Source organism: Phaseolus vulgaris, chromosome 7 (genome assembly GCF_000499845.2).
Source record: "Phaseolus vulgaris cultivar G19833 chromosome 7, P. vulgaris v2.0, whole genome shotgun sequence".
In the NCBI taxonomy this organism is placed as follows: Eukaryota; Viridiplantae; Streptophyta; class Magnoliopsida; order Fabales; family Fabaceae; genus Phaseolus; species Phaseolus vulgaris.
This window is the reverse complement of record NC_023753.2, coordinates 1,977,522-2,000,166: the sequence shown is the minus strand read 5'-3', so window position 1 is coordinate 2,000,166 and position 22,645 is coordinate 1,977,522. Positions and strand designations below refer to the sequence as shown.

The 22,645-nt window shown below is 31.8% G+C and overlaps 3 protein-coding genes across 4 annotated transcripts; all 3 read left to right on the top strand.

Moving 5' to 3' along the window:
• Positions 1 to 1,070: 1,070 nt before the first annotated feature.
• Positions 1,071 to 2,291, top strand: LOC137827906 (uncharacterized). Its single transcript, XM_068634279.1, has one exon. The coding sequence runs from the start codon at positions 1,520 to 1,522 to the stop codon at positions 2,054 to 2,056; it is 537 nt and encodes a 178-aa protein (XP_068490380.1). The 5' UTR covers positions 1,071 to 1,519; the 3' UTR covers positions 2,057 to 2,291.
• Positions 2,292 to 14,230: 11,939 nt separating this feature from the next.
• Positions 14,231 to 18,079, top strand: LOC137828233 (ubiquitin receptor RAD23c-like). 2 transcript variants are annotated; one of them, XM_068634716.1, is made up of 12 exons: positions 14,231 to 14,504; positions 15,276 to 15,437; positions 15,563 to 15,616; positions 15,742 to 15,821; positions 15,931 to 16,011; positions 16,157 to 16,334; positions 16,520 to 16,675; positions 16,748 to 16,816; positions 16,910 to 16,957; positions 17,040 to 17,149; positions 17,263 to 17,341; positions 17,739 to 18,079. In XM_068634716.1, exons 1-12 carry the CDS (start codon positions 14,439 to 14,441, stop codon positions 17,856 to 17,858), a joined length of 1,203 nt encoding a protein of 400 aa, XP_068490817.1. In that variant the 5' UTR covers positions 14,231 to 14,438; the 3' UTR covers positions 17,859 to 18,079. The 2 variants fall into 2 exon arrangements, with proteins under 2 accessions (XP_068490817.1, XP_068490816.1); XM_068634715.1 differs by having other exon boundaries at positions 14,256 to 14,504; positions 16,154 to 16,334.
• Positions 18,080 to 19,617: 1,538 nt separating this feature from the next.
• Positions 19,618 to 22,187, top strand: LOC137828472 (ACD11 homolog protein-like). Its single transcript, XM_068635075.1, is given in 5 exon segments — positions 19,618 to 20,138; positions 21,190 to 21,362; positions 21,549 to 21,694; positions 21,859 to 21,927; positions 21,930 to 22,187. Coding segments are annotated over 5 exon segments (618 nt in total). The 5' UTR covers positions 19,618 to 19,931; the 3' UTR covers positions 21,953 to 22,187.
• Positions 22,188 to 22,645: the final 458 nt, after the last annotated feature.

The following is a 22,645-nucleotide window of genomic DNA, read 5'->3' as shown; positions in this document are numbered from 1 at the left end:
TCGACTGACACCTTCGATCCAATTACGCTCAATCAAAGTCAGTGAAGTTAAACCATCATTAAGAACTAGATAATACATCTCTAAGCACGATTCACCTCACTAATCCGGCCCAACAAGATAGACCCATTAAAATAATATAAATAGCGCAGATTCCAAAAAACAGGTTCGTCATTTATCACTGTACTCTGACAACCGAGTACCGAACCCTCTTTGTTGACTTAAGCATCGAAATGCCTTTTGCAGATATCCTCATTAAGTATTCTCCGAGCGGTTGAGCGAAAAAAGTATCAACAAGTTTAGAAGAGAAAACATAGATTGACCGTCCGACGGAAAAGAGGAAGACAAAACTTCTCAATAGTTTTCTAGATTCCATTTCACTAACCGAATAAAATATTAAATTTATATAATTGATATATTGTTATAAATTACTAGTAATACATATTAATAAACCGACTATTGTAACATGAAAAAAATTTAAATTTTTTAATTGTAAGTTATATAAAATTAAGAAAGTAAGTAATTATAATTTTACTATGTATGTGTGTGTGATTCAGTTGTTATTTTTGATGAGTAAATTTTTTTAAAAAGAAAATAGTTGTTTTTTAGGGAAGATATTGAAGCACATGAGAAACGTTGAGATCTGGAAAGCAAATGTGTATCTTCTTGGCAAATAGGAATAGTCGAAATGATGATTAATAAAGATAGAGAAGATAAAAATAGGTGTAATCCATTGATTGAGGCAGTGATAGTGGGCAGCATTATCGTAAAGAAGATTTTTAATGCAATTTTATTTTATTGACGTTGCCACCACTCAACTAAACCTTTCATTTAAAGCTTTTCACAACGCCAACGCATTCCCTTCGCACCAAGCTTGCAATTTCCAAGTCTATTCAAATCCCATCACTACTATATAAAAAAAACAAAAAACAAAACTTTAAATATGTATAATTAAAAAATAAAATTAAAAATAAAGCAACATGTTTAATTATGAAAATGCCCTCACACTTAACCCTTGCTTTCTTTTCCTTTTACTACCAACCAAAACACCTAAAAAAACACCAGCCGAACCGGGCCGAATAAAGCACCAAAAGCGGTCATTGACTAGGCGAGTGGGACCCACGCAACTGACCCGGACTCCAACTCCAAATTCAACTCAATTTAATATTTTAAAAAAGGAAAAAGCAGCCACCCTATTCTTTTCACAGCAAAACCAGAAACTGCTAAAAATAAAAATAATAAAAAAATGAGAAACATGAAAACAAAAAGGCAAAATCAAAGTCTGTGTGTGATGGGCTAAAATTCGGTCCCACGCGCCTGCGTCGTCACCATCATTACACCGTACTCTCTCTCTCCCTCCCTCTTTTCTTTCTCTCTCCATTGTCCCCCTTTATATATAAGCCTCGCGAGATCTCTTCGCCACCACAACACGCCGTGTCAACTCTCCTTGAAACACCACCGATTAAACGTGTCTCCTTAATCTTATCCCCAAAACGCTACCGTTTTGCTCTTCTTTTTCAGCATGGCCGATTCCGATTCCGGTTGCAAGAAGCGACTCCGAGATGACTCCGATGACTCAGTTCTCGAATCGCCCGAGGCGAAGCGACTCCGGGACGATTTACTCGGCTTCTTCGACGACGCCGACGATGCGCCTTCCTCTCAGGACCTTGACTCCGTCATGAAGAGTCTTCAGGAGGAGATCTCCGGCGTGACGTCAGATTCCGGCGAGTCTCAGGCGCAGATCGGGTACCTCCTCGAGGCTTCCGACGACGAGCTAGGTCTTCCTCCTGCCGGAAACTCGTCGGTGCCGGAGAAGATAAACGAGGAGACTGAGTTGATTCGAGTGGCGTCTGACTCGTCCGGAATCGGCGAGTTGTGGGAGTTTGAGGACCATATTTCAAGATACGATTCGTTTGATTTGGGAATGGGGTTCGGTTACGAGTGCGATACTGCAACCGAATACGCTGCGTTTGAGAAACTTTTCGATCATTCGGATGTGTATTATGACTCCACGGAATTTTCCGATACGTGGCGGCACGAGACGTTGCCCACACAATAGATATATTTAGTTAAAAGAAAAAAAAAAGGAAATGGGTATTAGAGATGTATATATTTTCTTTGATTCACTGTTTTTTGTTCCCTTCTTTCTTGATGAAGGGAATTACAGAAGAAGTTTAGGATAAAGAGATTCAAAGGAAATTTCTTAGTTATATTTTTAATACTTTTATTAAGGAATGCTTCTGGCTGAAAACCATTTGACCATAATTCAAATTAAAATATTCACTATGTTAAAATCTAGAGTCTGCACTTAATTTTGTGTTCCTACATCTAATCGAATCCACCAACTATATTTTTTTAATAAATATTAATTAAGTTTTGCAATTAAAAAACTATAAATAATCTCTATTTTTTTTGCTAGATGAGGTAATGCTAGACTGAAAAACACTCCTTCCAAATTTTAATCTTTTTGTTTGGTGTGAAAGTCAAAACTAAACTGAGAGAATAATTATGCTGATTGATATGAAGAAAAATAAATTATTAGTAATATTCGTTTAATTTTATATTTTGTTCTTCAATTTTTATTTTATTTATCAAGAATAGTTGGTAGTATATGTGTTTCTTAATAAGTGAGTGGTATTGATTTGTTTTATAATTTTTGGTCAGTATGATTTCTGTTGTTTAATTAAGCGATATTAATCTTATAGATATATATTTTTTAATTTTAATTTTTTTTTCATATGTTTCAAATTCTATTTTCTATAAAAAAAAGAGAGAACAATTTGGATTATAACCTTTTTTTTATTGAAAAGAGAAGAGAATATGGATTCTAGTATTCTAGAAGAAAATTGATATCTATTTATAGTTATACAATATCACATTTTAAAATATAGGATATTTTACCTAGTACACTTGAAATATTTATAATAAAACATACTTAAAATATTTTTATCATTTAAAAAAACTTAATATTATAAAAATAAAAAAATTACATTTTTCGATATTTTTGAATTCAACACAATTATCATTTCTACGTTGAAATCTTACTCCCCGCTATTTCTCTTTTCTTATGAAAAATAATCAATACAAGCATAAAAAAGCAAAAAAATATAAAAATATTTACTCTCCTGAAGTTTTAATTTTTGTACTGGTAGCATCGGACGACTCGGTGAGTCAGTCAGAATTTTGAACCATCTAGTCACTCGATCGCGATAAGAAGATCACGTGACAACACGTGGTCGACCGACCCATGACGACTCATGGGTTGATCAAGTCAGCAAGGCTAACCCATAATTAAGAGTTATTTAGCGCAACTCTAAACACGAATCAACCTCCTAATCCGGCCAACTAACGAATGTCCATTAAGATAATATAAATAAGCACAAAATTTAAGAATCAGGTATATGTCAACCGAGTGCCGACACCCTGATTGACTTAATCGTCGGAGTATATTATGCAGGTACCATCCCACCCTGTGCTACCAGACGATCGAGAGGAGGAAGATAAATCATAAAGCTAAGTGTAGTAACGACCGACCGAGTGAAGAAGCAAGACAATCGTTCTTTAGGCTCCAACACCCGTTTGAGAACAATTTCATTTATCTTCTCTCTTTTAAAAAATAGATCGAAGGATAAAACTTCATACAAATTTTATACTCTCCATCTACATACTATGTAAGTAAAGTATATTCTTTAAAAGATAATTGATGGATATGAACTTCATCTAAGCAACGGAGAAAAAGAGTGAGACTTAAGCAGTAACAAATGCAAAGGGAGAAAAAAGAAAACGGAGGAGCTTTTGAAAATTATAATTCGGAATATGCTTATGGTGTCTTATTATGAATTACATCTAAAATAAAAATACATCATAAAAAATATTTATTATTTTTACCAACCATATATTACTTCGTCATCATAGACCGAAACTCGGGAAATATTAAATGAGTAGAGACATTAAGAAGGACAAGAAAGGTAGACCCATAGAAGAAGACTTGGTTTCTCTCTCTTTGTAAATTTTGGTTTGAAAATTGCAACTGTCATTTTTTCTTTCTTTGTACAAGGAGTGGTAGAGTTTTTTAATGACAAAATAGTGGGGGTTGAAAGGTAATTCAAATTGATTGAGAATAATGAAATGCACGTGATGATGGTACTGTTAATCTTGGGTGGTAGAAGAAGAAAAGAGGGTGGTGGATTTTGGGCTTAAGTTGAATGTGTTGGTTCAATTTCTTGCACACCATTTTTGGTGAGTAAAGAACTGTAGGTTCTATAAAAGCTTTACAAGTGGATCACACCTCACCGCACTCTAACTGTGGAATCCAATTCAACGGTTATTCAATTACTGCAAAAGTGAAGTCAGATTTACGAAATAAACAAAAATACAACTGTTCTTGCAAGGTACAAAATAAAAAAGAAAATCACCCTTTCACACAGAAAAGGACATGGTTTTAGCTTTCTTTTCCTTTTCTATATATTCTTTCTTTTGGAACCTATGGAGAAGAGTGATGGTAGGCTTAAAATGATAGGTAAACCTAATTCATAGAATACCAATTCCTACCCAAATAAAAGAAAATTAATTAGATGGGATAATCCACTTAAGGAAAATGATGCTGCATACCACTATTCAAATGCTTCACTTAGGTAACCATTTAGTTTAAGGTCTTTAAATAATCCTATTTTTGTTTTGCTCTATTGTACATACATACTGTTAAAGCTTTTCTATCTGCATAAATTAACTTATTCCACCCAAAACTTTTCTTTTGTAATTACTATTATATTAGATTATTACGAATTCAACTTTTAAGCTTAACTCAACCTCATAAAATTGGTTCATGGGATGAGGTTTGCACCCATTTATATACAATAAAATGTCTTTATCTCCAACACACTCCCTCACGTCGAGAGTTACCACTCGTGCGTGAGACAACATATTATGGGTGGTCTGATAACGGTCCGATAGCGGGTGGCGGTGGCCTGATAAGCCCAACAAACACTCGTTGGGATAAACTCGAAAGGGCTCTATACTATATTATGAAGTGAAGTTTTAAGCCTAATTCAATCTCATAAAATCGGCTCATATTGTTATGATATGCGCGAAATGACTCTGATACCATATTACGAAGTGAACTTTTAAGTCTAACTCAACCCCATAAAATCGGCTCATGGGGTGAGGTTTGCACCCACTTATATACAATGAAATGTCCTTATCTCTAACACAAATATTTTTTATTTAAACTTGAAGTTCCATATGTTGAATCTTTTTAAAACACTATAAAAACATATTTTATTAATAAAAACATATTTATAAAAATATTCTATAAAAAAATGTCTCTTTTCTATATTTTTTCAATTATTTTTAAAGTTATTTTTTGTAGCACTTATGATTTAATAGAATAACCTTATGACTTTTAGCTAATGGATGGAAACAAACCACACCTAAATTTGGCTTTCATGGAAAAGAATAAAGATGGTGTCTAACGTTTTTTAAGGTATGATTTGCGTGAAAGTCTTACCTATAAGTTATTTTAAAAATTTGTTTTATCATCAAGTTTTTAAGGGCTAATGTATCTATAGTCTACTATTGTTTTAAATAAAATCATTAGTAGTTATAATAAAAATGACTTATTTAAAAGTTATAGAATGAATATTTAATAGTATACGTTCTTACAACAAGGACCAAGAACACTAAAATTAGGTTGACAAGATTAACTCTTATACAAATCTTCCGAACTTTGGGCTGGACTCTCTCGGTCTCTTCTCACATTGGGTGCTCTAGACTTCTCCTCAAGGTAGATGCTCTCGGCTTCTCTTTCGGCTAAGTGCTCTCGGCTTCTCCTTCGGCTAAGAGCTCTCGGCTTCTCTTTCGGCTAAGTGCTCTCGGCTTCTCCTTCGGCTAAGAGCTCTCGGCTTCTCCTTCAGCTAGGTGCTCTCGTCTTCTCCTTCACCTAGGTGCTCTCGGCTTTTCCTTCAGCTAGGTGATCTCGGCTTCTTCTCGGGTTGGGCTCTCGGCTTCTTCTCCTCACAGGTGGGTGTGTGTACCTGCAAGGCGCTCCGATGCCAAAGTCAGATATAGTTTTTTGCTTATCAGATCAATTGAAATTCTCCTTACCTTTTGAGCTGAACCTCTATTTATAAGGCTCTCTTATTGGGCTTAAGAGTTACTTAGGTCTTTTCTTTTTGCACCTAACATTTTGAAAACACACACCTGTATATTTGGGCCCATCTTATGGGCTTTGCTATAATCACTAATTTAATTTTACGCACAACCTTTCGGTCGGTCGAGACTTTCGGTTGACCTTTCGGCCGCACAACCTCTCGGTCGGTCAAGACTTTCAGTTGACCTTTCGGCGTCAGAGCCTCACGGTCGGTCGAGACTTTCAGTTGACCTTTCGGCGTCGAGACTTTCGGTTGACCTTTCGGCCGTACAACCTTTCGGTCAGTCGAGACTTTCAGTTGACCTTTCGGCCTAGACAGTACATTATATAAAGTTGTACTTTTATTATAAGTTTGATTATTTACACAGACCAGTGTATTTAATAGTAAGAAAGATAAATAAATATATGGTTTTAATACAGTATAATAAATTTAAAATAAACAATTTACATATAGTTTTTTAAAAATATTTTTATAATATTTTCGGTATGACATATTCAGATAGTTTTTAAACTTTCTCGTCTTTGTATCCATAGTGGGAATAAATAAATTATGTGTAGATTAAATATATTTTTTATTATTTCAATTTATGAATTAATTTTAATTTATGAAAAAAATGTATTTGATTAGTTTTAACACCAAAGCTGGTATTTGTAGTTTTTGGAGTAATATATTTTTTTTTAAATGCTTCCGGTGGGTATATTTTTAATTTCTGTGAAGAAAAATTATTACAACCACGTGCAAAGAAGAAGAAAATTGCGCTTGCGAAGGACTTTTGCAACTAGCTTCGGCCCAATTCTGGCCCGTGAGATATGGGCAATACTCGGCCCATATCAATTTATATTTACTAGGAAGGGGCAATTGCTTCTTGCACCCAATAGTTTATGTAAAATGATAAAAATGTCATCTTTTAATTTAAATAACAGAGTGTAGGACAAAATGTGTTCTCAACCAGATTTATATTTTCAAAATAATTTTCTGGATTTTTTATAATATATTTTTATATTTGAATTTTTGGAATATTTAAAAAAAAATTGTTTTCCAGAATATATTTTTAAATTTTATTTTCAGAACACAAAATTTATTCCAGAGTTCTGGATTTCTAATTCCAGAATAAAAGACAATTTTAAAATTTTAAAAATGAATTTTAAAATCATTAGGTGCAAAATAATATATACTTTTGTTTCACGCGAGAAGGAGACAGATTTTGAAAAGGTGCACGATTATTACGAGATTTGCATGTCTGGTTTTTTATTCTTAAATTTACTAGGTGATACTTTTTTTCCTTGTTGTGAAAAAATGTGAATAATAGACCATTCAAATTGTTATAGTATTTTTCTTAAATCAATGTATTTATATTTAAACATACACAAAGTTATAGTATTTTTCAATATTTATGAAATATATAAATTAAAAACTGCAAATTTCCTATTAAATGATTTAGTTAATCTCATAAATTGTCAATGTATTAACACCAAAAAAACAAGAGTTTTATATTATATTTGAAAACAATAGAAAGTATAATTATTTTAATTTTCGTATACGAGTCTGGTAAGTAAAATATAAATATATAAAAGTACAAAATATATAAAAGCTTAACTATTTTATAAAATACAATATTTATCGCTCACAATGTACTCCAAGTATTGATAAATATTTGTCTATTTTAAATTTAAGTTTATTTAACCATTTAAAGTTATGCACAAGGAACAAAATATAGTAACTATTAAATATATATATATATATATATATATATATATATATATATAAACTTATGAATAAACACATGTTATATAAATATTACACAGCGTCGAAGAAATATAAAAATACACAAACCAAAAATAAGTTGCAGCATATTTAATATATAAATTGTAATATTTGCAGGTGTGATATGATAAAATACAATGTATGATGGTTTAGTCAATTGAGAAATTATTAGTTGGTCAAAATATGAAAAATAAAAACAAAGACAAAGACTTAAAAAAGTATAAGCGAAATCCAACTACCCATTAAATTAATGCAAAATACATGTAAATGATTAAAATATTAAAAAAAAATAACAAACTAAGATGTTGGAGATCCCACATCGACTAGAGATTAGAGTCTCTCATTGTATATAAGTGGGTGCAGACCTCAATCCTATGAACTGGTTTTACGGGATTGAGTTAGGCTTAAAGTTCACTTTGTAAGAGTTTATCCTACCGAGTGATTGTGTTGAGCCTATCGTGTTCTTAATATAAGAATTCTCCTATTATGATTTGCATAGCCTAAACTTTTTATATAAAAAAAATATGTAAAGGTAATAGATTAATTTTATATTTGTCAAACCTACTTAAAAAATTAGGAAGAAGGCCAAACGAAAAGTAAGTACCACGGGTCGAGAGGTTTCAAATGCATATATTATTATATAGTTATTTTTTAATAATGAACATACATGTATTCCTTATTTGATTGGGAAAATAGTTAATAGCACTGAGGAAATTGTGACATTGTACAGAAAATTGAGATTAATCGTAGTAGACTTTTTTCCCGACAAAAATGTTGAAAAGCAATTTCTTTCGATTTTGAGGTACAGTTTTAAATATAATATATGCATTGAAAAACAGTAAATAAAGATTATTATATACAACGAAATATTATAGGGAATGTCATTTTCTATGTTCAAATAATAATGAAAATAATATTATTTTCTTAAATTAAAGTATAATTTAATTTTATAAAATTAATTTATAAAGTTAGATTTTTATAAAATATTAATATTTTTATTCACGATCTCCAACATAGAGTTAAAGTAATTTATTTTATTAAAATTAGGGAGTACATTTTTTTGAAAACAAAAAATGCAGAAATATGATACAAAACTTGAAAAATAAACATTTAATCAGGTATATTATTTTATTTTTGTTTCTCTTCCGAATGATGGATGCTTAATTTTGAAATAGTTAATGCAATCTTTTAATTTATTTTCAATTTAATATACTTAATAGTGACATTGTAAAATGAGAGCTAAAATTTCGAGCTTAAAACAACTGGTGTTTCAATGGTATTATGGGCTCCAAAAGTGTAAGCCCTGTGCACGCGAGTAATACCCACTTCAGCCCAAAACGCAAGTTACCTACAAAAAATGTTTATTCGAATTTGACTACTTAAATGATCTTGGATTCAATTATTTAAATTATTCAAATTCAAAATTTATAAGCTTTAATATCAATTTATTAACATCTCACTTTTTATAGTGGCTTCCAAAAAAAATCGTTTTTAGTTGTTAAGAAACCATTATTATTTTATTTGATGGACTGTGAAGATGAAAGTATGTAATGCTTAAATTTTACCTAGCAAGTTTTTTTTATATTGATTATCATCAATATTAAAATGTTTATTACTAAAAGAAAAAGGTTAAAAACTAGTGCAAGACAGTTTTTAATAAAAAGAAAAACTAAACAAGTTAAGTTTGTTTTACTGTTTTTTATACAAGACATACTAAGGCAATTTTTCTTCCACGTATCAAACCTAAACTTTAAATGGTTGATCACTCAACTTATTTACACTTTTATATACTTTGTTTGGATGAGAGAGTGAAAATGAGGGAGTGGATTTGAGATGATTTGAAGGGAAAGTGTAAAGAAACTTAAGGTGTTTGGATTAAGGTAAATAGAGTGGAAAGTGTAGGGAAAGTTTATGAAAGTTTGTGAATGATGTGATAGGTATGATTGAAATTATATTTTTTTTAATTGATAAGAATGTAATTTTACAAATTTACTCTTATATCTAAAATTTGTTAAAAAATTAATTTTATTTATTTATTTATAAATTATAAATATTTATAATTATAAATATTTGATAAAAACTTATTTTTACATTAAATATATTATTATTTTTATCTTTATTTTTTGTAATTAATATAATTATTATATAAATTTATTTCTATATTATTAAAAAGTTTTTTTTTATTTATATTTATAATTTATTATATATAATATGATTAATTATGTTATTTATAATTATTATTTTTTATAATTTTATATTTAAATTATAAATTTATTTAAATAAAAATAATAATAATTTAAATGTAAAATGAAAAGGATAAAAACGTAAATTGTAATTAATTAATTAAATAAATATATATTTATTTAGTAAATTGTAACTTTCTTCGCAATCCAGCGAATAAAGTAAATTGTAACTTTTTTCGATTTCCGTGTATATTTGGCTATATGTGTATTGATTTTCACAATTTCTTCGCACACGGTGAATACCTTCCTTCCATCGCCCTGAAACAAACATGGCCTAAAGGAGGCTTAATGCCAATTCAAAGCCCTGAGTGTGTATTAATGTCTTGACAAAAAAAGAATAGTAAATTTAAAGTTTTTTTTTTTTAATCCAAGACTAATAAGAATAGATAGTTCACATATTCGAAGTTAATTTTTTTTTAATGGAAACAAAAGATAAAAGATGATTAACTACAACTCATACTCAATTCAATAAAAAGGAGGTGAGTGTGAGAAAGAATAAAATCATCATGACTTTAGTTAGAATATTACTTTAAAATCCTTTTGCGTTGGATAATATATAATATACTAAATAGATTATCAACATTGGGTATGAAGAATCAAACATTAGATAAGATTTTGAATGGTGTGAAATGTGCAATTTGAGAATTTTAGGACTTTTGATACATAGACACATGAAGAACAAAACATAAAAACAAGTATTGCAATTGTGTCTTGCTCATCAAAATGCATGAGGAATATGTGATTTTTACGAAGACACTCAATAAAAATTTAACATAATTATTAATAAAATCTGATAGTAAAATAATGAAAAGATTATTGATGTTGAAGAAAAGATAAAGCACATGACAAGTCTAATGAAATATAAATGAATTAATCACATATTGAGGATAATAAAATAATCATTAATGAAGGAGATCATAAATAGACATACGACTAACTAGAATAAAAATTATGTAAGAAGAAGAATTCTCAGAATGAGGAGAGACAATGCACATGACCTAATTGATTGCAAAAAGCAAATATGTTTTAAAGTTGCACGAAAAACAAACATGTTGTGAATTATAAAATTATGTACATTGTAAGGAACGTGACATGCGAACATACTAATTTGTCTTTGGAGAAAAAAAAAGATAAATGCTACATAGATATACAAAATAAAGTTGAATGAGGTTGGTTGAGTAATAAGTAGTCAAGCATAATGCCAAGTTAATGGTAAATGATTATTCATAGTAGTTGATAGCTGTCGTTTTGCTGTCAAATTAATATGATTCTAGCATAGACCTGTCTAACACTAGAGAGATGCTAGTATAATTGTGGACAAATGTCCCCAAGTCGTTTCCCAACGAATCCAATAGTAAAATCAGTTGATCAATGTTTAAAATATATCTGCAAGCAATAAAAGTTAGCAATAACAATAAAGATAAAAAGGGGATTTGAGATAGTTGTGCAGAAAATATAAAATAGATTAAAATAGCAAATAAAAAGCGGTTGATCCCAAGTTCTTCCACCATTGAATTCTTCACAGGTTCTCTAAAGATTAATCTTTTCTCAATCCTCCAACAGAGCTCAACCAGATTGAACATGCGCCGATCTGATTCAACTGAAACTCACCAGTAAAGCATGCGTGTACTAGTTTAATCAATACCCACTTTGTTCCATGCGTATACTCCATGAGAATGCTTACCTCCTCTCCCTTGAATCATGCGCCCAAGAAATTAATTAGAACAATGCGAACTAACTAAGAAACCAAAGTTTAAGATAAGGAAGACTCTCAATCATGCGTTCAAGTACAACCTCTCACAAAAACCAGTTTTCCAGGAGATTAGACAATAAAAACAACTGTTATAGAGAATTAAAAATCGAAACTTTTATTGGAACAAAACCTCAGAACTCAATGGGGAATTACAAAAGAACCAACCAAAAAGGTTTAGCCTTCCATGCGGAGGCAAAACAAAAGAATTGCAAAGAAGAAAAGAAACTAAGAAAACCCTATGAAAACTCTCTCTTTTTCTCCTTGATGCTTGTGTCCTTTTATAGGCTTTTCTGCTCCAAGGATCTTGGGAAAATATTGCAGTTTAGATTTTGTAAACAGTTTTATTTTCCATAATTCTTTTTCTTTTGCAGAAGATTTGCTTCCAATTCTGTTTCTGGAATCTTGTAGCATTTATTTTCTCTTTCTTCTCCTCAGAATATTTTTTCTGTTTTGGTTCAAGAAGCAACTTGGACTTTTGCATATTTGGCCCATTAGATAATTTACTCTAAAAAGACAAAATTAACAATAATAATAGTTAAGGCCCAAATAAACTCAATTATAAGAATATTAATTAAAACAATGGATTTATTTATTATTATAGTCCAATAATCTATGAATAAGGCTAGTGAGTGTGAATAAATATATGCTCATCAGTAGTATTTGGTGACTTATGCACAGGTGTTTGATTTTGTGAGTAGAATAAATACTTAGAGAATTATAATAGACATTACGATAAATAGAGGGTGAAAATTGTATTAACTTGATGTGAAATTGGCTTTTTTTTTTTGTATCAATCTTTAAAGGATGTATGTGTGGATCAATGTGTTATGTGAAGAAGGGATGTGAGTATACGATTTGTAAACTTCATGAGGTTTTATATAGTCTAAAGCAAGTCTAAAAGTTTGGTTTAGTTAAATATAATCATATTGTATTAGTACATTTTTCTTAAAGTACTTCTCACATGTAGTGATCTCATATACACGATTAGTGACGATTAATTGATTAATACATTTAAGAGCTCAATGGTTAAAGAATTTGATATGATAAATATTAGAAAAATGATTTTTTTTTTAATTGAAATCCAATAGGTAAAATCCAATAGGATGTGCAGGTTATATATATATATATATATATATATATATATATATATATATATATATATATATATGAGAGGGTTTAATTGTGTTATAAATATTCTTTTAATATCAAATGTCACTTGATGGTGATAATCTAGACTGTATTTTTATACAATTTGTTAATGACTTATTTTTAAGTTCAAAATTCATCTAATCCAACGTATCAAACATAACTTTAACTTTCTCACATATCTACTTAAACAAGTCATTTTTCAAACTTAGTTTGAGTCGTTATTCTCTTTTCTTAAATAACACATATGACAATAATGTGAAAAGTAAAAGAGATAAAGAGAAAGAAGAAAATACTTAAGTATAACAGATTTTATACCGATTTGTATAATACAACATACTGCATCAAATTCTTAATCAAACTTTTCACATGCATACTAATGTTACGAGGTACAACTGAGTATTATTTTAGATCGTCACTCATGACTAACTTTGACATGTATTCTTTCAACATGTTATCTCAATCCAAATATTATTTTAACAAGCCACACTTGGCTTATTCCAAATATCATTTCAATAAGTCATTTCTAACTCAATCTAATAATTCATTCAACAAATCGTTGCCAACACAAAACACATTATGTGAAGTATGGTCAATAAAGCATTTTGATTTTACCTACTACGAAGAGATTGCGTCTTCCAACAATTACAAGATTTGATGAATACTCATAGTATTTTTTTATAAAGGTTTATTTATTATTATTGAAAATTTTAATTTACATAAATATTATTTAAAAGCCACAAATTAAAATTTATATATTTTTAATCTAATAAGGTGATCCAACGAATATAACAAAAATAAATAAATAGTATTTTATAGTATACAACAGAAAATAGATAGTTTGTTATAACAATAGTAACATATTCAAATTATTTAATGTTGAAAAAAAACAGTAATGATCTTAATCCTAATAAAATTAAATTAAAAAGATTATGGTGTTAATATTTATAAAAAAAAACAAACACATGATCCAAAGATTTATAAAAGGTTCCCGCCCGCCATGTCAGACACAAAAATCTAGCTAACTCTCTATTTCAACTCTCACCCATCCTACTTCATCTGCACCGTACACGTCGCTCCTCTACCCCCATCGAAGCTGCGCGTTTAGTCACGCTCCCAAATGCGCGTGACATTCCTCACACAACCATTAACATAAACTAGAACATTTTCTGTATATCATATCTCTTTTTATTTATTTATTTATTTTTATTTCTATGAGAGAAAGGAGGTTTTCTCTTCACATTTGTTGCGCATTTTCCTCACTCTCTCTTGTTCCTTTCTTCTCTACAACGGTGTCGTTGCTGTCTTCGGATCGGCGGAACTTTACCATACCGGCGTGACTTCCGACGCTGTTCGTGGCGCCTTATTGCGATAGCCGTGACGAAGATGAAGGTTTTCGTGAAGACTCTCAAAGGCACTCACTTCGAAATCGAAGTGCAGCCGCAAGACACGGTTTGTTACTCTAAACTTGTTCGATTGGGTTTCCTTCTGAATTTCCCCTTTCTATTTCGGCCTCTAATTGCGTCCCGTCCTTGAATTGTCTCAAAAGCTTCTCTTCCTTATACAGCCCTGAAATTGAGTGTTAATTAGGGTTTGGTGTTTTGCTTACCTCAATTCTAATTTAATTTTGATGGCAATTTGGATTAACTTTGTTACTTGAAAGTTAATTCCTGCTTTTTCGGAGTGATGATTGATTTGGTTTGTGGAATATGATGGGGAACGAATGAACTGTGTCATTCTCGTCAGAACATTCTTTGGCTAGATAACCTTATTTTTATTAACTTTTGTCTTCCGGTTCATCATTGCTCGTGTGAATTAGTGGCAATTTTTTTATTGATGGTCCTCTGGATTCTATTATTAGTGGGAAATCTGTTTTTGTAAGTTTGGGCTTCTTGGCATGTGATAGTGAATAAGTTCCACATTGGCAATCTTTGGATTAATACTTCTTATTGTCAGCATGAGTATTGTCTTGAAATCTAGGACTGCACTCTTTATGTGAATAGTGTTCGTTTTTTAGTCATTTTAGAAGTTGCATGTTTCTAACAATTGAATTTTTCTAAATACTTGATGTGACCTAAATGTGGAGTTCTATATCGTCAAATGTGTCAATGCTTCATCTTTTAGATTTACGGGATTTGTGATTCACTTCTAGGTAATTCTGGTCTTTTTGAACATCAGTAACTGGCATGTTACATTATTTGTAATTGTGCATATTCTTTTCAGGTTTCTGAAGTGAAGAAAAGTATTGAAACTGTTCAGGGTGTAGATGTCTATCCTGCTGCACTGCAAATGCTAATTCACCAAGGGAAAGTTCTGAAGGATGCTACTACCTTGGAGGAGAATAACGTAGCTGAAAATAGTTTCATTGTAATTATGCTATCCAAGGTAAATTTTTCTTTAGTTCATTTTTTTATTTTTTTAAAAAAAAGATAGTATGTTGCATATTCTGTATCACAATTGTATTGATTTATTTTGCACTAAATTAGAGTTATGTGTTTGAAATATGCTAGAGTAAGAGCACATCTGCTGACGGATCTACTACTTCTACTGCGCCATCGACCAAGGTGACAATAGTTTGCAATGTTTCTATCATTTAGGCTTTACCCTATTACGGGATATGGTAAGACCAAAGCATAATATCTCTTATGCGTTATCTAAACGTTCTCTACAAATTGTGTATTCACTGCAGACACCACAGACTAGTGCGCCTCCTACTTCAACAACGCCAGTTTCAACTGCACCTCAAGCTCCTGCTGCAACTGAGGCACTGTCAGTGACTAATCTTTACAGGATTATTTTATTTGTTTAGAGAAATATCAATTTCAATTATTTTAATATGTATTATGTGTTATTTAAAGGCTTCACTTCAATTTGACAGGCCTGCAACTGTTACTGCACCTGAATCTTCACCTTCTCCAGCACCAGCTCCTCCTGCTTCTATTTCTCCAGGAACTCCTGTGTATGTATTTTGTTTCCTGCCATGACATGTATGGAATGTAGAGTTTAAAGTTGCTGTCATTTTTGTATCCTCAAAGACAGAACTCTTCAACTTGCTTGATTCTTTTTTTAGATTCTGTTATTAAAAGAATGTCTTTCTGAAGCAGGGAGGGGTCTGATGTCTATGGGCTAGCGGCATCCAATCTCGTTGCTGGTAGCAACTTGGAGGGAACAATTCAGCAAATTATTGACATGGGTGGAGGGAGCTGGGACAGGGATACTGTTGTCCGTGCACTTCGAGCTGCTTATAACAACCCCGAGAGAGCTGTTGAATATTTGTATTCTGTATGTGAATTTTAGATGTTAAATTCTTTGTGCTTGATGACTTTTGTCCGCCAAATATTTCAGTTGCATTTTTTTAGTTCAGTTGAGCATTGTAGTTATGTGAGTGGAAGGTGGTTTCTTTTCTTTTGTGATTTTTTGTTGCCTTTTTCCCTTTTTTAATTCAAATTATCATTCATCAATGTTAGGGAATCCCTGAACAAGCTGAAGCTCCAGTTGTAGCCAGAGCACCTGCAGGTGCTCAACCTGCAAATCCTCCTGCTGCTGCGGCTCCACAGACAGAACAACCTGCTCCGGTTACCTCAACTGGACCTAATGCTAATCCTTTAGACCTTTTTCCGCAGGTAGTTATTACACATTTATTTATTGAAGAGAAAATGGAACCTTTGGGTTGTATACTGAATTTTGTGTAACAGGGCCTTCCCAACGTGGGTGCTGGTGCTGCTGGTGCTGGCTCATTGGATTTTCTACGCAACAGTCAACAAGTATTTATTATCTTTCTCTTCATTTAAACTGAATTTCTTGCTTCATAGATATGCTTTAAATAGATGTTTCAATTATGTTCATTTGCATTTCAGTTTCAAGCCTTGCGGGCTATGGTGCAGGCTAATCCACAAATATTGCAGGTTTTCTTCTTTTCCTCAGTAGTGTATCACTGTAGCCTATGTTGTCTTCTTCAGGGTTTTCTGAATCTTGTTCTTGCTTCAGCCTATGCTACAGGAGCTTGGCAAACAAAATCCTCATCTTATGAGATTGATTCGAGATCATCAAGCTGATTTCCTTCGCCTGATAAATGAACCTGTGGAAGGTGGTGAAGGGTAAGGGATCATCTTTTGCTGTTCTTTGCTAATGTTCTTTGTGTGTAGAGATGGGAGGGGAAGGTCTTGCTAGGGGATCATCTGTCCATTTTCACTGACTTGTTCAACTTCAGGAACATATTGGGGCAGCTGGCTGGTGGCATGCCACAAGCAGTGACCGTCACTGCTGAGGAGCGCCAAGCAATTGAACGTGTAAGTTTGACTTTTTGTTTTTATATAAATCATTAAATGATAAACCTACGCATCTCTCTGGTGCTTTGGCTATCTTTATCATGGTTTCTCGTTAGGATGTGATGCATATGTTTATTGAGTGTTTCAAGAGTAGTGATTGTTGTAATATTAGCACTACACATTTGTTTAGCCGGCTTTAAGCATAGTTCGAATTCGGCCTCCGTCCCGTTCCTCAGAACATCAGGGGTATTGTTTTAAAGGACTTTATCAGTGATTATTTTTTAACAGACCCCTATTGTTTCCGAGGAGCACCAGCGGTTAACATGTTGATTAGCTCGTCTGTCGTCTGAAATTTATAATAATCTGATGAGTTGTGACTGAAATTTATAATAATTTGAGTTGTGGTTTTTGTTTTCAGCTTGAAGCAATGGGTTTTGATCGTGCAATCGTATTGGAGGTCTACTTCGCGTGTAACAAAAATGAGGAATTGGCTGCGAACTACCTTTTAGATCACATTCACGAGTTTGATGAACAATAGATCTCCTTTCCAATTTGCCAAATTATTTCTTTTCAACTTTTTTTCTCGATGGGTCTTTGTTACACTCGATGTTTAATGGGTTAAAGTTTGATATTGACAATCTCAAGTGGATAAGTTTTAGCCTCTCCTTTATGTTGCCCTTGTATTTATCATTTCCTCCAAGTTCCTCGAGGCTTTCTTAGTATTCATATAAATAGTTGTTTGCCCCGCCTTTTCTGCCATCCTTTTTAGTTTTTACCATTTGTGATTGTGCATTTTTTTTTTCTGCCCTAGTTGTTCACAGTTGCCAAATTAGTCGTCTCTGAAATACATGGAAATAATTTTAAAATAGTTACCGTGTTTTGAAATTTATCATAAACAAAATTAAGTTGAATAGATGTTGGAATTAATTAAAATGTTAAGAACTTATTAAAAATCAAATCAACCATATTTTGAAAGTTTTCTTATTATACACTTTTCACGTCAACATTTATAATGAAATTTTGGTAATTCTGAATGAGGTGTCGATGAAACGAGCTAGGATGACCATGTATGATAAATGTAAGTTATTTCTCAATTTTTAAACATGATTTAACTTGTAAATCAAATATGTACCGTCATAATTGTACTTGCTGCCATGTAGAAACCAATATAAAGCTACTGACTGCCAGAATAAATTTGAATTCATGCTTGCTGGAGGCCGTAAATGTCACCAACCTCCCCTGCCTGACCAAAAACCATAGGTGTGTTGCTGAGCTACCGAAGACAAAAAAAAAAAAAAAAAACACAAATCAAGACATTATTAAGTCCCTCCAAGTCATGGATGATTACTCGAGGAAAAAAAATTCTAACAATTTTTATGTTGTTCAAGCAATATTTTACATCTTAACTAAGTGAGAGTGTATATTTTTTATTTTTACTTTTAAGTGAACAATATTGTTTAAACAATATTCTGTTTATTAAATTAAATGAACTGTTTCATATAATTTTTTATGTGGAATGTGTTTTATGGGATTAGTATGAAAGTGGGGAAATAAAATAGGCATGAATTAAGATATGTCTGTATTGAGTTGAGTTTAATGGAAAAATTTGGGGTGGTAATATGACTTGGTTTCTATTTTTGTAGTATTTGAATAGTGAAACTCACAATTGAAAGTAGATATATTGACTTGATTGATAATTTAAATAATTTAAATTAAGAGAGATGTAAGTTATTGCACTATCTAAATTGAGTTGTTATTGTTATTCCTGATTGTATTATAGTCCCTTATATTTTTGTTGTACCAAAGGATGTAGGTGATAATCTAATTTCTAGTTTATGTGAGTTCTATTGACGTAAAAAGAGAGTATATTGATATTATTTTTCTTAGATCTTGATTTGAGAAAATGTTTATAATTATGAAACCTCATAAGGATTTGAGAGATATTTTATTTCGAATAACATATATTTATATATTATTGTATATTGTAAATTTCAAATTGTTTTAATAAAATTTATTCTAAATTAATGTTTTAAGATTTTTTCTTATAAGTTAAATGATATATGTGTTTAGGTTTAAGGGTTTAAGTATGAACCGTACTTTTATTTGTATTAAAAAATTGTTATAAAAAATAGAATAATAATACTTATTATTATAATTTTATGATATTTCACATAATATTTAATTAAAAATATATATTCTAGAAGAATAAGAAATCTTTTAATATTTTTATTAACTATTAAAGAAGAATGCTTTATGTTTTTTTTATAAGAATACTAAGGAATAACATAAAAAAAAGCATAGACAAAAAGAAATGGGCTGGGCCGGGGCCCAATTGAAAGAGGCCGGCAGTCCGAAAGCGGGATAATAATAATGGCGCGTGAATATTGAATCCCAAACGAGAAGTCAGCAATTGTGGGTGGACGTTTGTCTTCCACGGGTTTGAGGGAAACGAATTGATTCCTTACGATCTAAACACGCGCTTTGGTTTTTACCTTTGCCAATTCCTGTTCCAATTCTTTTTCGACGTTTCAGACATTTGCAGGCACATTGAAATCAAAGGAATCGGTAATTGATATTCCATAATCGATCCATCGTTCGAAGGAAGAATAGGATGCCGGAGATGGAGGAGGGCGAGGTTATAGAGCAACCTCTGACGGCCATAGCAGAGGCGTTTGAGGAACTGTCGAAGTGGATGAAGGAGAAGCACGACACCCACATTCGCCTCAACACTTTCTGCGAGGCCGCCTCTCACATCTCCGTTCTCTTTCGTTGTCTCGGCCTCGCTTTCAAATTTGCTGAATTGGAATATGTCGCCAAGGTTTCTTTCTTTCTTTCTTTCTTTCATCATAGATCACACTTTCTACTCTTCAAATTTCATAACTACCATCTGTCATGATCCTCGTTAAATAAATAAATGCGTATAACAAATTCTGTAGTCATTTCTATTTTAATCCGTTTTAAAACAGATTACTCTAACCGATTCTGTATGAATGAATTTTGAAGACAGTAATGAGGAATATCAGTGTAATTTGTTTTTTTCTAATTTATAACTGCAACTTTTGATTTGGTAAGGAGAATTGAGTTTCATGACGCGATCAATCACGGTGCGAATTTTTACTGGAGAAAATGTATAGTGTCTAATGCTGCATCTAACAGGATTGATTTGGAAGGAGCATATTTTAGGAAAATAAACAAAAAAAATCTTTTTTAATGAATTTCTTGAAGACTTGAACTCCAGATACAATGGTTGGACGAACGAACACTGTGGATTAAAAAAGCCAGGTTTTATTTTGTTGGTGGTGCATGTGAAAAATGGCCAAAAGATAACTGAAACGTTGATTCGTGCGCTGGCGATTAACTGTTATGATTTCAGAATTTAGTTTTTTTTAATCTTTATTTTCCTCTAGTCACTCCTTGTGGTATAAATCATGTTATCTTCGCTTTTTCTTTCAATTTTTTGAGATCATACTGAATTTGGATTCTTTGCAAACAATTCACTGGTAAACCACAGGCTCGATACCCTCTCCCCATTGTTCTTGATGGAAATGCATTTATTTTGGTGTAACATATAACTTTGGTGTAGTAGTTCATAAATCTTACTTCAGGTTCATGTTGGGTGATCTCTGTATACTCTGATACATTCAAGGTTTTAAATATACTATTCCAAAAGCTTTTCTGTTCACAGTTTTATGACACTTGATCCATGCTCATTGTGTACATAACTTCATATTCAGAGTTAATTCTCATTCAACTAATTCCTCTTTATATTCAGTGCATCATCTTTGCTTTAACTCCCAAAATTTCCACTTCATCATGTTTTCTAGACCAGTTGTTCTGACTGTATGAATATGCGATGTTAATATGATCAGCTACATGGACTATTGGAAGCATCAAAGACATATTCCACTCTACAGGATATTCTTGATTTTGATGTTGCCAGTGACACAGTGAAAACATCTGGAAGCTATTCACGTAATCTGCGTAGAGTTCGGCAGGGTCTGGATCTGGTCAGAGCTATATTCGAACAGCTTTTATCTACGGAGTAAGAAACCTTTTTTGTGTATGCAGCATAAATACAATGCTGAATTTTCCATGATATATTGGAAAATTCCTGTCTGTTTAATTTCACCCACGTTGAACTAGAGCTTCATAAATTCTACCATTTTGCTTAGTTAATTCAAGTACCTCATGGGTTTTTGACATCTGATTTGTAATTTGGCATCTTCAGCGATACTTCTCTAAAGGAAGTGGCTTCAACAGCTTATGGACAGGTTTGTGCTCCGTATCACACATGGGCGGTGCGAACAGCTGTGTACGCTGGGATGTATACACTTCCAACTAGAGAACAACTTTTGATGAAGCTGAATGAAACAGGTAATTTGCATTGTTTTATTATGTTCTGTGGTGTGCTTATTAAAGTGTATATAATCAAACATATGATGTGAGCAAAGGGTTTTTGAACAAACTTTATCCTATCATCATTTACATAGATTTTCTTGCAATCAGTTCATGTTACAGAATATGATAATGTTTTGCAGAGCAATCAGCCGAGAAGAAGATGAAAAGGTATATTGCTGCATCACTTCCGATTATAGAATACATTGATAAACTGTACCTTTCCCGAAATATTAGGTTGGATTGGTGAGTTTATAGATAGAAAAGAGAAAATAAATTGAATGCCCTTTCTATTTTGTTAGTAAGGGTTTATAGTATATATCACCAACCTAACTACACATGCTTCTATTTATGTACTATATACATAAAGATGTAATTATGTTAGTTAGTTTTACCCAACGGCTCTTGGCGCCCTACCAAATAGATTTGTGCTAAATTAATAACAAAATGCATGTGAAATTTTCAGCTGGTTTATAGTTTTGTATTTCTGTATATACACATATAAATAATTTGTTTTCAACTACAGAAATAGTGATATTTGAATCCTGTGAAATTACAAGTTTGAAATACCGATAATCAAATTAGCTTAAATGATGTGCAGGTTTTATTTGATGGGTTGGATTGATATATTCATTTCATTTTATTGTTCAACTGTGATTTTAAATAAATATATTTCTGAAAAATACATATAACAAATCGTTGAGAAGCGGTCGTTGAGTTCGTACTCGGAACCTGTACACTTGGCTTGAACTTTGGATAATTTTCTTCTTATAAATGGTTTAAAAGAAATATCCAAATAAAAAACATAGTCTTATGACTTTCGGCAAGTGTGTATTGAGAATTATTGCTAAACTTTATATATATTTACTTTCTTTTTGCTTTTTACTCCAAATCAATTTATGGGAAAGGAAAATTCAAGCAGTTCAAATA

Bases quoted from the DNA above. Each gene is read 5' to 3' on its own strand.
- LOC137827906 (XM_068634279.1), top strand. From the start codon at position 1,520: ATGGCCGATTCCGATTCCGGTTGCAAGAAGCGACTCCGAGATGACTCC.
- LOC137828233 (XM_068634715.1), top strand. From the start codon at position 14,439: ATGAAGGTTTTCGTGAAGACTCTCAAAGGCACTCACTTCGAAATCGAA. The intron at 15,617-15,741 runs GTGACAATAGTT...TATTCACTGCAG, and splicing joins CTACTGCGCCATCGACCAAG to ACACCACAGACTAGTGCGCC. The intron at 16,958-17,039 runs GTTTTCTTCTTT...TTCTTGCTTCAG, and splicing joins CTAATCCACAAATATTGCAG to CCTATGCTACAGGAGCTTGG.